At 52.7% G+C, this 13,644-nt stretch overlaps 1 protein-coding gene across 1 annotated transcript; it reads left to right on the forward strand.

Annotated features, from left to right (window-relative positions):
- The first annotated feature begins 6,527 nt into the window (after nucleotides 1–6,527).
- On the forward strand, nucleotides 6,528–11,696 carry LOC115126968 (myelin proteolipid protein-like). Its single transcript, XM_065018381.1, has 4 exons — nucleotides 6,528–6,757; nucleotides 9,130–9,203; nucleotides 9,345–9,410; nucleotides 9,987–11,696. Exons 1-4 carry the CDS (start codon nucleotides 6,565–6,567, stop codon nucleotides 10,065–10,067), a joined length of 414 nt encoding a protein of 137 aa, XP_064874453.1. The 5' UTR covers nucleotides 6,528–6,564; the 3' UTR covers nucleotides 10,068–11,696.
- Nucleotides 11,697–13,644: the final 1,948 nt, after the last annotated feature.

Raw genomic sequence — 13,644 nt, forward strand, 5'->3', positions numbered from 1 at the left:
GGTGGAGGGTGATGGTAACAGGGTGGGTGGAGGGGTGATGGTAACAGGCTGTGGTGGAGGGGTGATGGTAACAGGCTGTGGTGGAGGGTGATGGTAACAGGCTGTGGTGGGAGGGTGATGGTAATGGCTGGGTGGAGGGGTGATGGTAACAGGGTGGAGGGGTGATGGTAACAGGCTGTGGTGGAGGGGTGATGGTAACAGGCTGTGGGTGGAGGGGTGATGGTAACAGGGTGTGGTGGAGGGGTGATGGTAACAGGCTGTGGTGGGGTGATGGTAACAGGCTGGGGTGGAGGGGTGATGGTAACAGGCTGTGGTGGAGGGGATGGGATGGGGATGGTAACAGGGGGTGATGGTAAGGGTGTGGAGGGGTGATGGTAACAGGGTGGTGGTGGATGGTAACAGGGTGGAGGGTGATGGTAACAGGCTGTGGTGGAGGGTGATGGTAACAGGCTGTGGTGGAGGGGTGATGGTAACAGGCTGTGGTGGAGGGGTGATGGTAACAGGCTGTGGTGGAGGGTGATGGTAACAGGCTGGGGTGGAGGGGTGATGGTAACAGGGTGGAGGGGTGATGGTAACAGGGTGGAGGGGTGATGGTAACAGGGTGGAGGGGTGATGGTGACAGGCTGGGGTGGAGGGTGATGGTAACAGGGTGGAGGGGGATGGTAACAGGGTGGAGGGGGATGGTAACAGGGTGGGAGGGGTGATGGTAACAGGCTGTGGTGGAGGGGTGATGGTAACAGGGTGGAGGGGTGATGGTAACAGGCTGGGGTGGAGGGGTGATGGTAACAGGGTGGAGGGGTGATGGTAACAGGCTGTGGTGGAGGGGTGATGGTAACAGGCTGTGGTGGATGGTGATGGTAACAGGCTGGGTGGGAGGGGTGATGGTAACAGGGTGGAGGGGTGATGGTAACAGGGTGGAGGGTGATGGTAACAGGCTGTGGTGGAGGGGTGATGGTAACAGGGTGGAGGGGTGATGGTAACAGGCTGTGGTGGAGGGGTGATGGTAAAGGCTGTGGTGGAGGGGTGATGGTAACAGGCTGGGGTGGAGGGTGATGGTAACAGGTGGAGGGGGGTGGATGGGGTGATGGTAACAGGGTGGAGGAGGTGGGTGATGGAGGGGTGATGGTAACAGGCTGTGGTGGAGGGGTGATGGTAACAGGCTAACAGGGTGGGAGGGGTGATGGTAACAGGCTGGGGTGGAGGGGTGATGGTAACAGGGTGGAGGGGTGATGGTAACAGGGTGGAGGGGTGATGGTAACAGGCTGGGGTGGAGGGGGATGGTAACAGGGTGGAGGGGTGATGGTAACAGGGTGGGAGGGGTGATGGTAACAGGGTGGAGGGGTGATGGTAACAGGGTGGAGGGGTGATGGTAACAGGCTGGGGTGGACAGGGTGATGGTAACAGGGTGGAGGGGTGATGGTAACAGGGTGGAGGGGTGATGGTAACAGGGTGGAGGGGTGATGGTAACAGGGGTGGAGGGGTGATGGTAACAGGCTGGGGTGGAGGGGTGATGGTAACAGGGTGGAGGGTGATGGTAACAGGCTGGGGTGGGTGGGGGGATGGTAACAGGGTGGAGGGGTGATGGTAACAGGGTGGAGGGGTGATGGTAACAGGGTGGAGGGGTGATGGTAACGGGGTGGAGGGGTGATGGTAACAGGCTGGGGTGGAGGGGTGATGGTAACAGGGTGGAGGGTGATGGTAACAGGCTGAGGGTGGAGGGGTGATGGTAACAGGGTGGAGGGGTGATGGTAACAGGCTGTGGTGGAGGGGTGATGGTAACAGGCTGTGGTGGAGGTGTGATGGTAACAGGCTGTGGTGGAGGGTGATGGTAACAGGCTGTGGTGGAGGGTGATGGTAACAGGCTGTGGTGGAGGGGTGATGGTAACAGGCTGGGGTGGAGGGTGATGGTAACAGGCTGATGGGGTGGAGGGGGATGGTAACAGGGTGGAGGGGGATGGAGGGTGGAGGGGTGATGGTAACAGGCTGGGGTGGAGGGGTGATGGTAACAGGGTGGAGGGGGATGGTAACAGGGTGGAGGGGTGATGGTAACAGGCTGGGGTGGAGGGGTGATGGTAACAGGGTGGTGATGGTAACAGGCTGGGTGGAGGGTGATGGTAACAGGCTGTGGTGGAGGGTGATGGTAACAGGCTGTGGTGGAGGGGTGATGGTAACAGGCTGTGGTGGAGGGTGATGGTAACAGGCTGGGGTGGAGGGAGTGATGGTAACAGGGTGGAGGGGGATGGTAACAGGGTGGAGGCTGGGGTGATGGATGGATGGTAACAGGCTGTGGTGGAGGGTGATGGTAACAGGGTGGAGGGTGATGGTAACAGGCTGTGGTGGAGGGGTGATGGTAACAGGCTGTGGTGGAGGGGTGATGGTAACAGGCTGTGGTGGAGGGTGATGGTAACAGGCTGTGGTGGAGGGTGATGGTAACAGGCTGTGGTGGAGGGGTGATGGTAACAGGCTGGGGGGTGGATGGGGTGATGGTAACAGGGTGGGGGTGATGGTAACAGGGTGGAGGGGTGATGGTAACAGGCTGGGGTGGAGGGGGGATGGTAACAGGGTGGAGGGGGGATGGTAACAGGGTGGAGGGGGGATGGTAACAGGGTGGAGGGGTGATGGTAACAGGCTGTGGTGGAGGGGTGATGGTAACAGGGTGGAGGGGTGATGGTAACAGGCTGTGGGAGGGTGATGGTAACAGGGTGGAGGGGTGATGGTAACAGGCTGTGGTGGAGGGGATGGTAACAGGCTGTGGTGGAGGGGGTGATGGTACACAGGGTGGAGGGTGATGGTAACAGGCTGGTGGTGGAGGGGTGATGGTAACAGATGGTGGTGGAGGGGTGATGGTAACAGGGTGGGGTGGATGGGGGATGGTAACAGGGTGGAGGGGTGATGGTAACAGGCTGGTGGAGGGGTGATGGTAACAGGGTGGAGGGGTGATGGTAACAGGGTGGAGGGGTGATGGTAACAGGTAATGGGGTGGAGGGTGATGGTAACAGGCTGTGGGGAGGGGTGTGGAGGGGTGATGGTAACAGGGTGGAGGGGTGATGGTAACAGGCTGTGGTGGAGGGGTGATGGTAACAGGCTGGGGTGGAGGGTGATGGTAACAGGGTGGAGGGGTGATGGTAACAGGGTGGAGGGGTGATGGTAACAGGCTGGATGGTGGAGGGGTGATGGTAACAGGGTGGAGGGTGATGGTAACAGGGTGGAGGGGTGATGGTAACAGGGTGGAGGGGTGATGGTAACAGGGTGGAGGGGTGATGGTAACAGGCTGGGGTGGAGGGGTGATGGTAACAGGGTGGAGGGGTGATGGTAACAGGGTGGAGGGGTGATGGTAACAGGGTGGAGGGTGATGGTAACTGGGTGGAGGGGTGATGGTAACAGGGTGGAGGGGTGATGGTAACAGGGTGGAGGGGTAATGGTAACAGGGTGGAGGGGTGATGGTAACAGGCTGGGAGGGGTGATGGTAACAGGCTGGGGTGGAGGGGTGATGGAGGGGTGATGGTAACAGGCTGTGGTGGAGGGGTGATGGTAACAGGCTGTGGTGGAGGGGTGATGGTAACAGGCTGTGGTGGAGGGGTGATGGTAACAGGGTGGAGGGGTGATGGTAACAGGGTGGAGGGGTGATGGTGACAGGCTGGGGTGGAGGGGGATGGTAACAGGGGTGGAGGGTGGTGATGGTAACGGGGTGGTAACAGGGGGTGATGGTAACAGGGTGGAGGGTGATGGTAACAGGGTGGAGGGGGATGGTAACAGGCTGGGGTGGAGGGGGATGGTAACAGGGTGGAGGTGTGATGGTAACAGGCTGTGGTGGAGGGGTGATGGTAACAGGGTGGAGGGGTGATGGTAACAGGCTGTGGTGGAGGGGTGATGGTAACAGGCTGTGGTGGAGGTGTGATGGTAACAGGCTGTGGTGGAGGGGTGATGGTAACAGGCTGTGGTGGAGTGGTGATGGTAACAGGCTGTGGTGGAGGGGTGATGGTAACAGGGTGGAGGGGTGATGGTGACAGGCTGGAGGGGGTGGTAACAGGCTGTGGTGGAGGGGATGGTAACAGGGTGGAGGGGGATGGTAACAGGGTGGAGGGGTGATGGTAACAGGGTGGAGGGTGATGGTAACAGGGTGGAGGGGGATGGTAACAGGGTGGAGGGGATGGTAACAGGCTGGGGTGGAGGGGGATGGTAACAGGGTGGAGGGGTGATGGTAACAGGGTGGAGGGGTGATGGTAACAGGGTGGAGGGGTGATGGTAACAGGCTGGGGTGGGAGGGTGATGGTAACAGGGTGGAGGGTGATGGTAACAGGGTGGGAGGGTGATGGTAACAGGGTGGGAGGGGTGATGGTAACAGGGTGGAGGGTGATGGTAACAGGGTGGAAGGGTGATGGTAACAGGGTGGGAGGGTGATGGTAACAGGGTGGAGGGGTGATGGTAACAGGGTGGAAGGGGTGATGGTAACAGGGTGGAGGGGTGATGGTAACAGGGTGGGAGGGTGATGGTAACAGGGTGGGAGGGTGATGGTAACAGGGTGGAGGGGTGATGGTAACAGGGTGGAGGGGTGATGGTAACAGGGTGGAGGGGGATGGTAACAGGCTGGGGTGGAGGGGGATGGTAACAGGGTGGAGGGGTGATGGTAACAGGGTGATGGTAAGGGGTGGAGGGGTGATGGTAACAGGGTGGAGGGGTAATGGTAACAGGGTGGAGGGGTGATGGTGGAACAGGGTGGAGGGGTGATGGTAACAGGGTGGAGGGGTAATGGTAACAGGGTGGAGGGGTAATGGTAACAGGGTGGAGGGGTGATGGTAACAGGGTGGAGGGGTGGTAACAGGGTGGAGGGGTGATGGTAACAGGGTGGAGGGGTAATGGTAACAGGGTGGAGGGGTGATGGTAACAGGGTGGAGGGTGATGGTAACAGGGTGGAGGGTGATGGTAACAGGCTGGGGTGGAGGGGTGATGGTAACAGGCTGGGGTGGAGGGGTGATGGTAACAGGGTGGAGGGGTGATGGTAACAGGGTGGAGGGGTGATGGTAACGGGGTGGAGGGGTGATGGTAACTGGGTGGAGGGGTGATGGTAACAGGGTGGAGGGGTGATGGTAACAGGGTGGAGGGGTAATGGTAACAGGGTGGAGGGGTGATGGTAACAGGCTGGGGTGGAGGGGTGATGGTAACAGGCTGGGGTGGAGGGGTGATGGTAACAGGGTGGAGGGATGGTGATGGTGGAGGGTGATGGTAACAGGCTGGGGTGGAGGGGTGATGGTAACAGGCTGGGGTGGAGGGGTGATGGTAACAGGGTGGAGGGGTGATGGAGGCTGGGGTGGAGGGGTGATGGTAACAGGGGGGAGGGGTGATGGTAACTGGGGTGGAGGGGTGATGGTAACAGGCTGGGGTGGTGGGGGGATGGTAACAGGGTGGGTGGTGGAGGGGTGATGGTAACAGGGTGGAGGGGTGATGGTAACAGGGTGGGGGGTGATGGTAACTGGGTGGAGGGGTGATGGTAACAGGGGTGGAGGGTGATGGTAACAGGGTGGAGGGGTAATGGTAACAGGGTGGAGGGGTGATGGTAACAGGGTGGAGGGGTGATGGTAACAGGGTGGAGGGGTGATGGTAACAGGGTGGAGGGTGATGGTAACTGGGTGGAGGGTGATGGTAACAGGGTGGAGGGGTGATGGTAACAGGGTGGAGGGGTGATGGTAACTGGGTGGAGGGGTGATGGTAACAGGGTGGAGGTGATGGCTGGGGTGGAGGGGTGATGGTAACGGGGTGGAGGGGTGATGGTAACTGGGTGGAGGGGTGATGGTAACAGGGTGGAGGGGTGATGGTAACGGGGTGGAGGGGTGATGGTAACGGGGTGGAGGGTGATGGTAAGGGGTGGAGGGGTGATGGTAACAGGGTGGAGGGGTGATGGTAACAGGGTGGAGGGTGATGGTAACAGGCTGGGGTGGAGGGGGATGGTAACAGGGTGGAGGGGTGATGGTAACAGGGTGGAGGGGAGATGGTGGAGGGGTGATGGTAACGGGGTGGAGGGGTGATGGTAACGGGGTGGAGGGGTGATGGTAACAGGGTGAAGGGGTAATGGTAACAGGGTGGAGGGGTGATGGTAACAGGGTGGAGGGTGATGGTAACAGGCTGGGGTGGAGGGGTGATGGTAACAGGGTGGGGTGGAGGGGTGATGGTAACAGGGTGGAGGGGTGATGGTAACAGGGTGGAGGGGTAATGGTAACAGGGTGGAGGGGTGATGGTAACAGGGTGGAGGGGTGATGGTAACAGGGTGGAGGGGTGATGGTAACAGAATGGAGGGGTGATGGTAACTGGGTGGAGTGGAGGGGTGATGGTAACAGGCTGGGGTGGAGGGGTGATGGTAATAGGGTGTGGATGGTGTGGAGGTAAGAAGATGAGGATGGAGGAAGGCTGGTTGAGGAGGTAGTTGAGAGGATGGTGTGAAGGTATAGTGGGGCTGAGTCTAGTGGGATAGAGGTAAGAGAGTGAGCGTGGAGATGAGGGCTCAACAAACCTGTGAAAGTTGCACTTCTTGATTCATTTTTGGCCTGTTAAAATTCATAATATCTAAACATGAATCTCTCTCTTCATCTGCAGTTTATATTGATAACGTACCTTCTGGCAGTGGTGTGGCTGTTGGTGTTTGCCTTCTCTGCCTTGCCTGTCTATTTCTTCTACAACATGGACGCTACCTGCCACACCATCACCGTCCTGACTGAGACCCCAGCTAGCATCAACCAGCTCTGTATTGACGCCAGGCAGTACGGTAAGGAAAGAACATCACCTCACTATATCATCTGCTATGTTCATTCATATGGGGACATACAGTGCAGTGCGTTCGGTAAGTATTCAGACCCCTTTGACTAATTCCACATTTTGTTACGTTACAGCCTTATTCTGAAATGGATTATATTTTTTTGTAAATGTATAATAAAAAAAACATCACATTCACATAATTATTCAGACCATCTGCTCTGAGGCTCCAAAATTGAGCTCAGGTGCATCCTGTTTCCATTGATCATCCTTGAGCTGATTGGAGTCCACCTGTGGTAAATTCAATTGGTTGAACATGATTTGGAAAGGTGTCTATATAAGGTCCTACAGTTGACAGTATTTGTCAGAGCAAAAACCAAGCCATGAGGTCGAAGGAATTGTCCATAGAGTTCCGAGACAGATCTGGGGAAGGATACCAAAAAATGTCTGCAGCATTGAAGGTCCCCAAGAACACAGTGGCCTCCGTCATACTTAAATGGAAGAAGTTTGGATCCACCAAGACTCTTCCTAGAGCTGGATACCCGGCCAAAATGAGCAATCGGGGGAGAAGGGCCTTGGTCAGGGAGGTGACCAAGAACCCGATGGTCACTCTGACAGAGCTCCAGAGTTCCTCTGGTGGAGATGGGAGAACCTTCCAGAAGGACAACCATCTCTGCAGCGCTCCACCAATCAGGCCTTTATGGTAGAGTGGCCATATGGAAGCCACTTCTCAGTAAAAGGCAAATGACAGCCCACTTGGAGTTTGCCAAATGGCACCTAAAGACTCTGACCATGAGAAACAAGATTCTCTGGTCTGTTGAAACCAAGATTGAACTCTTTGGCCTGAATGCCAAGCGTCACATCTGGATGAAACCTGGCACCATTCCTACGGTGAACCCCAACCCCACGGTGAAGCATGGTGGTGGTAGGATCGAGGGAAAGATGAACAGAGCAAAGTACAGAGAGATCCTTGATGACAACCTGCTCCAGAGTGCTCAGGACCTCAGACTGGGGCGAAGGTTCACCTTCCAACAGGACAATGACCCTAAGTATACAACCAAGACAATGCATGAGTGGCTTCGGGACGAGTTTGAGTGGCCCAGCCAAAGCCCGGACTTGAACCCAATCGAAATCTCTGGAGAGACTTGAAAATAGCTGTGCAGCAACACTCCCTTTCCAACCTGACAGAGCTTGAGAGGATATGCAGAGAATAATGGGAGAAACTACCCAAATACAGGTGTGCCAAGCTTGTTGCGTCAAACCCAAGAAGACTCAAGGCTGTAATCGCTGCCAAAGGTGCTTCAACAAAGTACTGAGTAAAGGGTCTGAATACTTATGTAAAATGTGATATTTAAGGTTTAATAAATTTAGCAACAAATTTGAACCTGTTTTTCCTTTGTCATTATGGGGTAATGTGTGTAGATTGTTGAGGGGGAAAAAAAATAGTTTGAATCTATTTTAGAATAAAGGCTGTAACGTAAAACAAAACGTGGAAATAGTCCAGCGTTCTGAATACCTTCTGAATACCTTCTGAATACCTTCTGAATGCCTTCTGAATACCTTCTGAATGCCCTGTATGATCTCTGTGGGCCTAGTAAAGGTTGGTCATACCACGTTTAACATGTATTACCTTTTAATGTGGCAGAAACACAACCAGTCATGATGTTTTCATCTGATTTGTCAAACAATCACTTAACAAAGACGCTCCTGTAGGCTACCTGTGCACATTAGTTCACTCAGAAAATAATTGCAGCATCCAAACCCCAACAGTGCGCTGTGCACCAACAATGTGATGAATGGAAACAGACAGCTGCTATAAAACACCTAGGTGTATTGTAATGACATTCTGGGATTGTCATTAGGCCTCCACTTGTAGTCTGAATTGATGCATCCACTGTTGTCTGCGCACGCCTCGGTCTCAGCCACTCCTCTACGCCTTGGCAAAAAGTGTTTTCGTCGAAAGACAATGCAATTCGCTCATTTTTCATGGCCTACATTTTTCTAGGCAATATATGTTAATTGTGCTAGGCTCACGTTTTACCGGTAAGTTCTACCCTCACAATTCTTTTGGGCTGGGACACTGTACCTTACCGGACCTTACCAGACCATAATATACCAGAACATACCAGACCTTACCGTCCCAGACCGTACCTTACCAGACCATAATGTACCAGAACATACCAGACCCTACCGTACAAGACCGTACCTTACCAGACCGTAACAGACCATACCGTACCAGAACATACCTGTAACATACCGTATCAGAACATTACTTACCATGCCAGACCGTTCCAGAACATACCGTACCCTGACATTACCAACTGTGAAAGCAGACATTTTAGAGCAGGGAATCAGATATGTGTATATATTTGTAATCTCTTTCAGGGCTCTTACCATGGAATGCGTTGCCAGGCAAAGCTTGTGGAATGACACTGTCCACGGTCTGCAAAACCAGAGAGGTCAGTCATACAGTCTCTCATGATAGAACTTGGCAGACGTGTTAAAAGCAATGTGTCTCTAGAGTCTAGAATGTTAACGTCTCTGACATTATTTCCAGAATGACACATGATCATCTCTGACTCTGATTTGTCCTTTTACAGTTCCGTGTGACCTACGACCTGTACATCGCAGCGTTTGCCGGGGCTGGCATCACACTCTTGGCTCTGGTGAGTGACCCCGCCCTAATCTCTACACTGGGAGCAGATTGGTTACAGCTTTACAATAGAGTTGTGTCCCATGTGACATAGTCAGAGTAGGTGTTCAGGAATGACAGAATGTCAGGCCTCCATGACTGATGAGTCTCACTGTAGCTCTCTGTTCTTTCACTTTGAGTTCTCAGCTGATTCTGATGATAGAACCCTAATAACGTCATAACGGTTGGTACTTTTCCTGCTGGGAAGATCCCATAGTTACATTACCATGTCAGTACACTGTTAATGTAGCCTACTGTAGATCAGAATTATACTGAGATTGTCATGGACCTTGATGAACATAATAGGTGACCTTGATGAACATAATAGGTGCATGAAATGGGGCTCAATTCTGTCTTATCTGTCTCTTTTTGGCCTCTTTCTTACCCTCTTTCCCTCTCTCTTTCTGTCTCTCTCTGTCTCTCTCTCTCTCTCTGTCTGTCTCTCTGTCTCTGTCACTCTCTCTCTCTCTGTCTCTCTGTCTCTGTCTCTGTCTCTCTCTCTCTGTCTCTGTCTCTGTCTCTCTCTCTCTCTTTCTCCATCTCTCTCTAGCTCACCTACATGGTGTCCACCACCTATAACTTTGCGGTGCTGCGGTACCTGGGGAGAAAGGGCATAGGCACACGGTGTTAAGACTCTCCACTTCCTGTCTCTCGATCCGACACAGAGACACCCAGAGGGGACACTATGACTCCCTAACACCCCTCTGCCTATCCTCAACACCACCGGTGGAGTTGATTCTTTGAACTTGAGTGATTGATTCCTTGAACGATTCCTATTCCTTCCATTTTTCCCTTCACGACCCACCAACCTTTCCATGTACTGTGTCTTGGTAGCACCATGGGTGGTTTGGTCGAAACCCAGACGTACACTACCTTAGTCTACTGCTTTGTCACACTGTTCTTCTCATGTTATATTTACTTTGCTCTGAAGCTGTCTTCTTCAAGTTAGAAGTTTTCTGTATTTTTGTTATTCTCCATGTGTATTTTATCATGGGTTTGTAAAGTAATGTTCCTCATATACTGCAGTTCGTGTGCCTGACGTATACTTCATGTTTTCTTCACTTTTTAAAACGTAAATCACATGTAAAAAGCTACCTAGTAATATAACAAATATCATTTTATTTGACAAAAGTATTCAGTTATAAATGTCCCACTGACGTGGTTAGGGACTACGTGGTTAGGGACTACTTGGTTAGGGACTACTTTGGGATTATAATCGGTTACCATGGGTACAGTCCCTCACATCTGGTTGCCATGGTGCCAGACATGTGTGTGTTTGCAGTTCTTCTCTCTGACCTCAGGGCCTTTTCTCACGGGAGGCAGAAAGGCCTCAACAATGGAGGCCGCCCCCCTTAGGACTTCTTAGAAAACTAACCAATCAGAGGGGGTTCCTAGGGTCCACCTGCCCCGGCTCCCGGGGTGGGGGTGGAAGGGAGGTCTGTGTGACAAGGCCCCTTTGTTACTATAGGGGCCATGGTCTATGGCAAGAGTCAGATTGCATGTCATAGGGAGAGGGTCTCATGACAAAGACAGGAGAAAGGCTGAAGGCTTCCCTCGAAGGCCTGAATTACAACCCTGCTGTGACGAACCCAGTGCTGCACGACATCCCATCTGTTGGAGGTGATGGATCCTGTGAAGGGACTTGGAAAGAAAAGGGTTAACATTTTGTTTGAATGAACGGGATATCTCTGAGAGAAAAGGGACAACATTTTTAGTGAGTTTGTGCCATAGATTTCTGGTTGGTACAGATCAATAGGAGAAGTCCTTAATATCTCTGTTTTTAATGTTGAGATAATAAAGTTGTTACAGGTGCTTCATGTTATTTAGAAGTTTAAAACATCTCTGAAGATGCTTGACTCTGTATGGCTCTGCATTGAGGTGATATTATCATTGCTCCCCCTTCTGGCAGTATACGTTCGCAAGGGATGAGGGTCTGTTATAGAGGCAAAACAATGCAGTTTTTATATAGTTTTGTCTCTGTAGCTGTCTAGAAAATATTAGTAGTTATTGTATAACACCACTAGTACTTACTGTAGGTAAATGTACTAATCTTAATGACAATTCACACTTTGTTTAATCTCTTGCTAACAAAATATCTTGTAACATACTGTGAGTATAGGTTATCCAATTGGGTGGAAGCTTGATCCAACAGCTCAGGTTGGTTTTGTGAACTGACGGCTGGCTGGTTGTCTGTTTTTTGTTTCTTTGTGTTTTATGATATGTTGGTTTGGCAATAAAAGATGGTCTGTCCTTTTTTAAAGAAATTGTTCTCTCTGTTTTTGTCACGACCGGATATTGAACCCATGACGTCCGTGCTACTCAAAGGTTTGGCTACTACTGTCAGAACCCAGAACCAAACCTTATGTGCTCTGACCAGCTAGTCAACGTGGCTTTTATTTATTCACATTTATGTGAAGTCTGCCACGGGAAACTAGGCTGCTCATCTCACAAGCATAGCTCACTGAACCAACTCGGTTACCTCTCAATATAAATGTTTTGTGTGAGAACCTATGCCATGCTGTTGGTGTTATAGGAAGAAATGTGCTCCTGGGACTGGTGGTGTGTTCTGTTTCTCTCCTCTCTATACAGAAACACTCAGCTCCCTCCACCTGGCAGTCAGACTACAGACACTCAGCTCCCTCCACCTGGCAGTCAGACTACAGACACTCAGCTCCCTCCACCTGGCAGTCAGATTACAGACACTCAGCTCCCTCCACCTGGCAGTCAGACTACAGATACTCAGCTCCCTCCACCTGGCAGTCAGACTACAGATACTCAGCTCCCTCCACCTGGCAGTCAGACTACAGAAACACTCAGCTCCCTCCACCTGGCAGTCAGACTACAGAAACACTCAGCTCCCTCCACCTGGCAGTCAGACTACAGAAACACTCAGCTCCCTCCACCTGGCAGTCAGACTACAGACACTCAGCTCCCTCCACCTGGCAGTCAGACTACAGAAACACTCAGCTCCCTCCACCTGGCAGTCAGACTACAGAAACACTCAGCTCCCTCCACCTGGCAGTCAGACTACAGAAACACTCAGCTCCCTCTACCTGGCAGTCAGACTACAGAAACACTCAGCTCCCTCCACCTGGCAGTCAGACTACAGACACTCAGCTCCCTCTACCTGGCAGTCAGACTACAGAAACACTCAGCCCCCTCCACCTGGCAGTCAGACTACAGAAACACTCAGCTCCCTCTACCTGGCAGTCAGACTACAGAAACACTCAGCTCCCTCCACCTGGCAGTCAGACTACAGAACCACTCAGCTCCCTCCACCTGGCAGTCAGATTACAGAAACACTCAACCCCCTCTTCCTGGCAGTTAGACTACAGAAACACTCAGCTCCCTCCACCTGGCAGTCAGACTACAGAAACACTCAGCTCCCTCCACCTGGCAGTCAGATTACAGAAACACTCAGCTCCCTCCACCTGGCAGTCAGACTACAGAAACACTCAGCTCCCTCCACCTGGCAGTCAGACTACAGAAACACTCAGCTCCCTCCACCTGGCAGTCAGATTACAGAAACACTCAGCTCCCTCCACCTGGCAGTCAGACTACAGAAACACTCAGCTCCCTCCACCTGGCAGTCAGACTACAGAAACACTCAGCTCCCTCCACCTGGCAGTCAGACTACAGAAACACTCAGCTCCCTCTACCTGGCAGTCAGACTACAGAAACACTCAGCTCCCTCTACCTGGCAGTCAGATTACAGAAACACTCAGCTCCCTCTACCTGGCAGTCAGACTACAGACACTCAGCTCCCCCTACCTGGCAGTCAGACTACAGAAATACTCAGCCCCCTCTTCCTGGCAGTCAGATTACAGACACTCAGCTCCCTCCACCTGGCAGTCAGATTACAGAAACACTCAACCCCCTCCACCTGGCAGTTAGACTACAGAAACACTCAGCTCCCTCCACCTGGCAGTCAGACTACAGAAACACTCAGCTCCTTCCACCTGGCAGTCAGACTACAGAAACACTCAGCTCCCTCCACCTGGCAGTCAGACTACAGACACTCAGCTCCCTCTACCTGGCAGTCAGACTACAGAAACACTCAGCTCCCTCCACCTGGCAGTCAGATTACAGAAACACTCAGCTCCCTCCACCTGGCAGTCAGACTACAGAAACACTCAGCTCCCTCCACCTGGCAGTCAGACTACAGAAACACTCAGCTCCCTCCACCTGGCAGTCAGACTACAGAAACA

The sequence above is a fragment of the Oncorhynchus nerka genome, linkage group LG5, assembly GCF_034236695.1.
Source record: "Oncorhynchus nerka isolate Pitt River linkage group LG5, Oner_Uvic_2.0, whole genome shotgun sequence".
Lineage (NCBI taxonomy): Eukaryota > Metazoa > Chordata > Actinopteri > Salmoniformes > Salmonidae > Oncorhynchus > Oncorhynchus nerka.

Excerpts from the sequence above, each read along its gene's own strand:
- LOC115126968 (XM_065018381.1), top strand. The coding sequence starts at position 6,565 with ATGAATCTCTCTCTTCATCTGCAGTTTATATTGATAACGTACCTTCTG. Across the intron at positions 6,758-9,129 it reads TATTGACGCCAGGCAGTACG|GGCTCTTACCATGGAATGCG; the intron begins GTAAGGAAAGAA and ends AATCTCTTTCAG. Across the intron at positions 9,204-9,344 it reads CGGTCTGCAAAACCAGAGAG|TTCCGTGTGACCTACGACCT; the intron begins GTCAGTCATACA and ends GTCCTTTTACAG.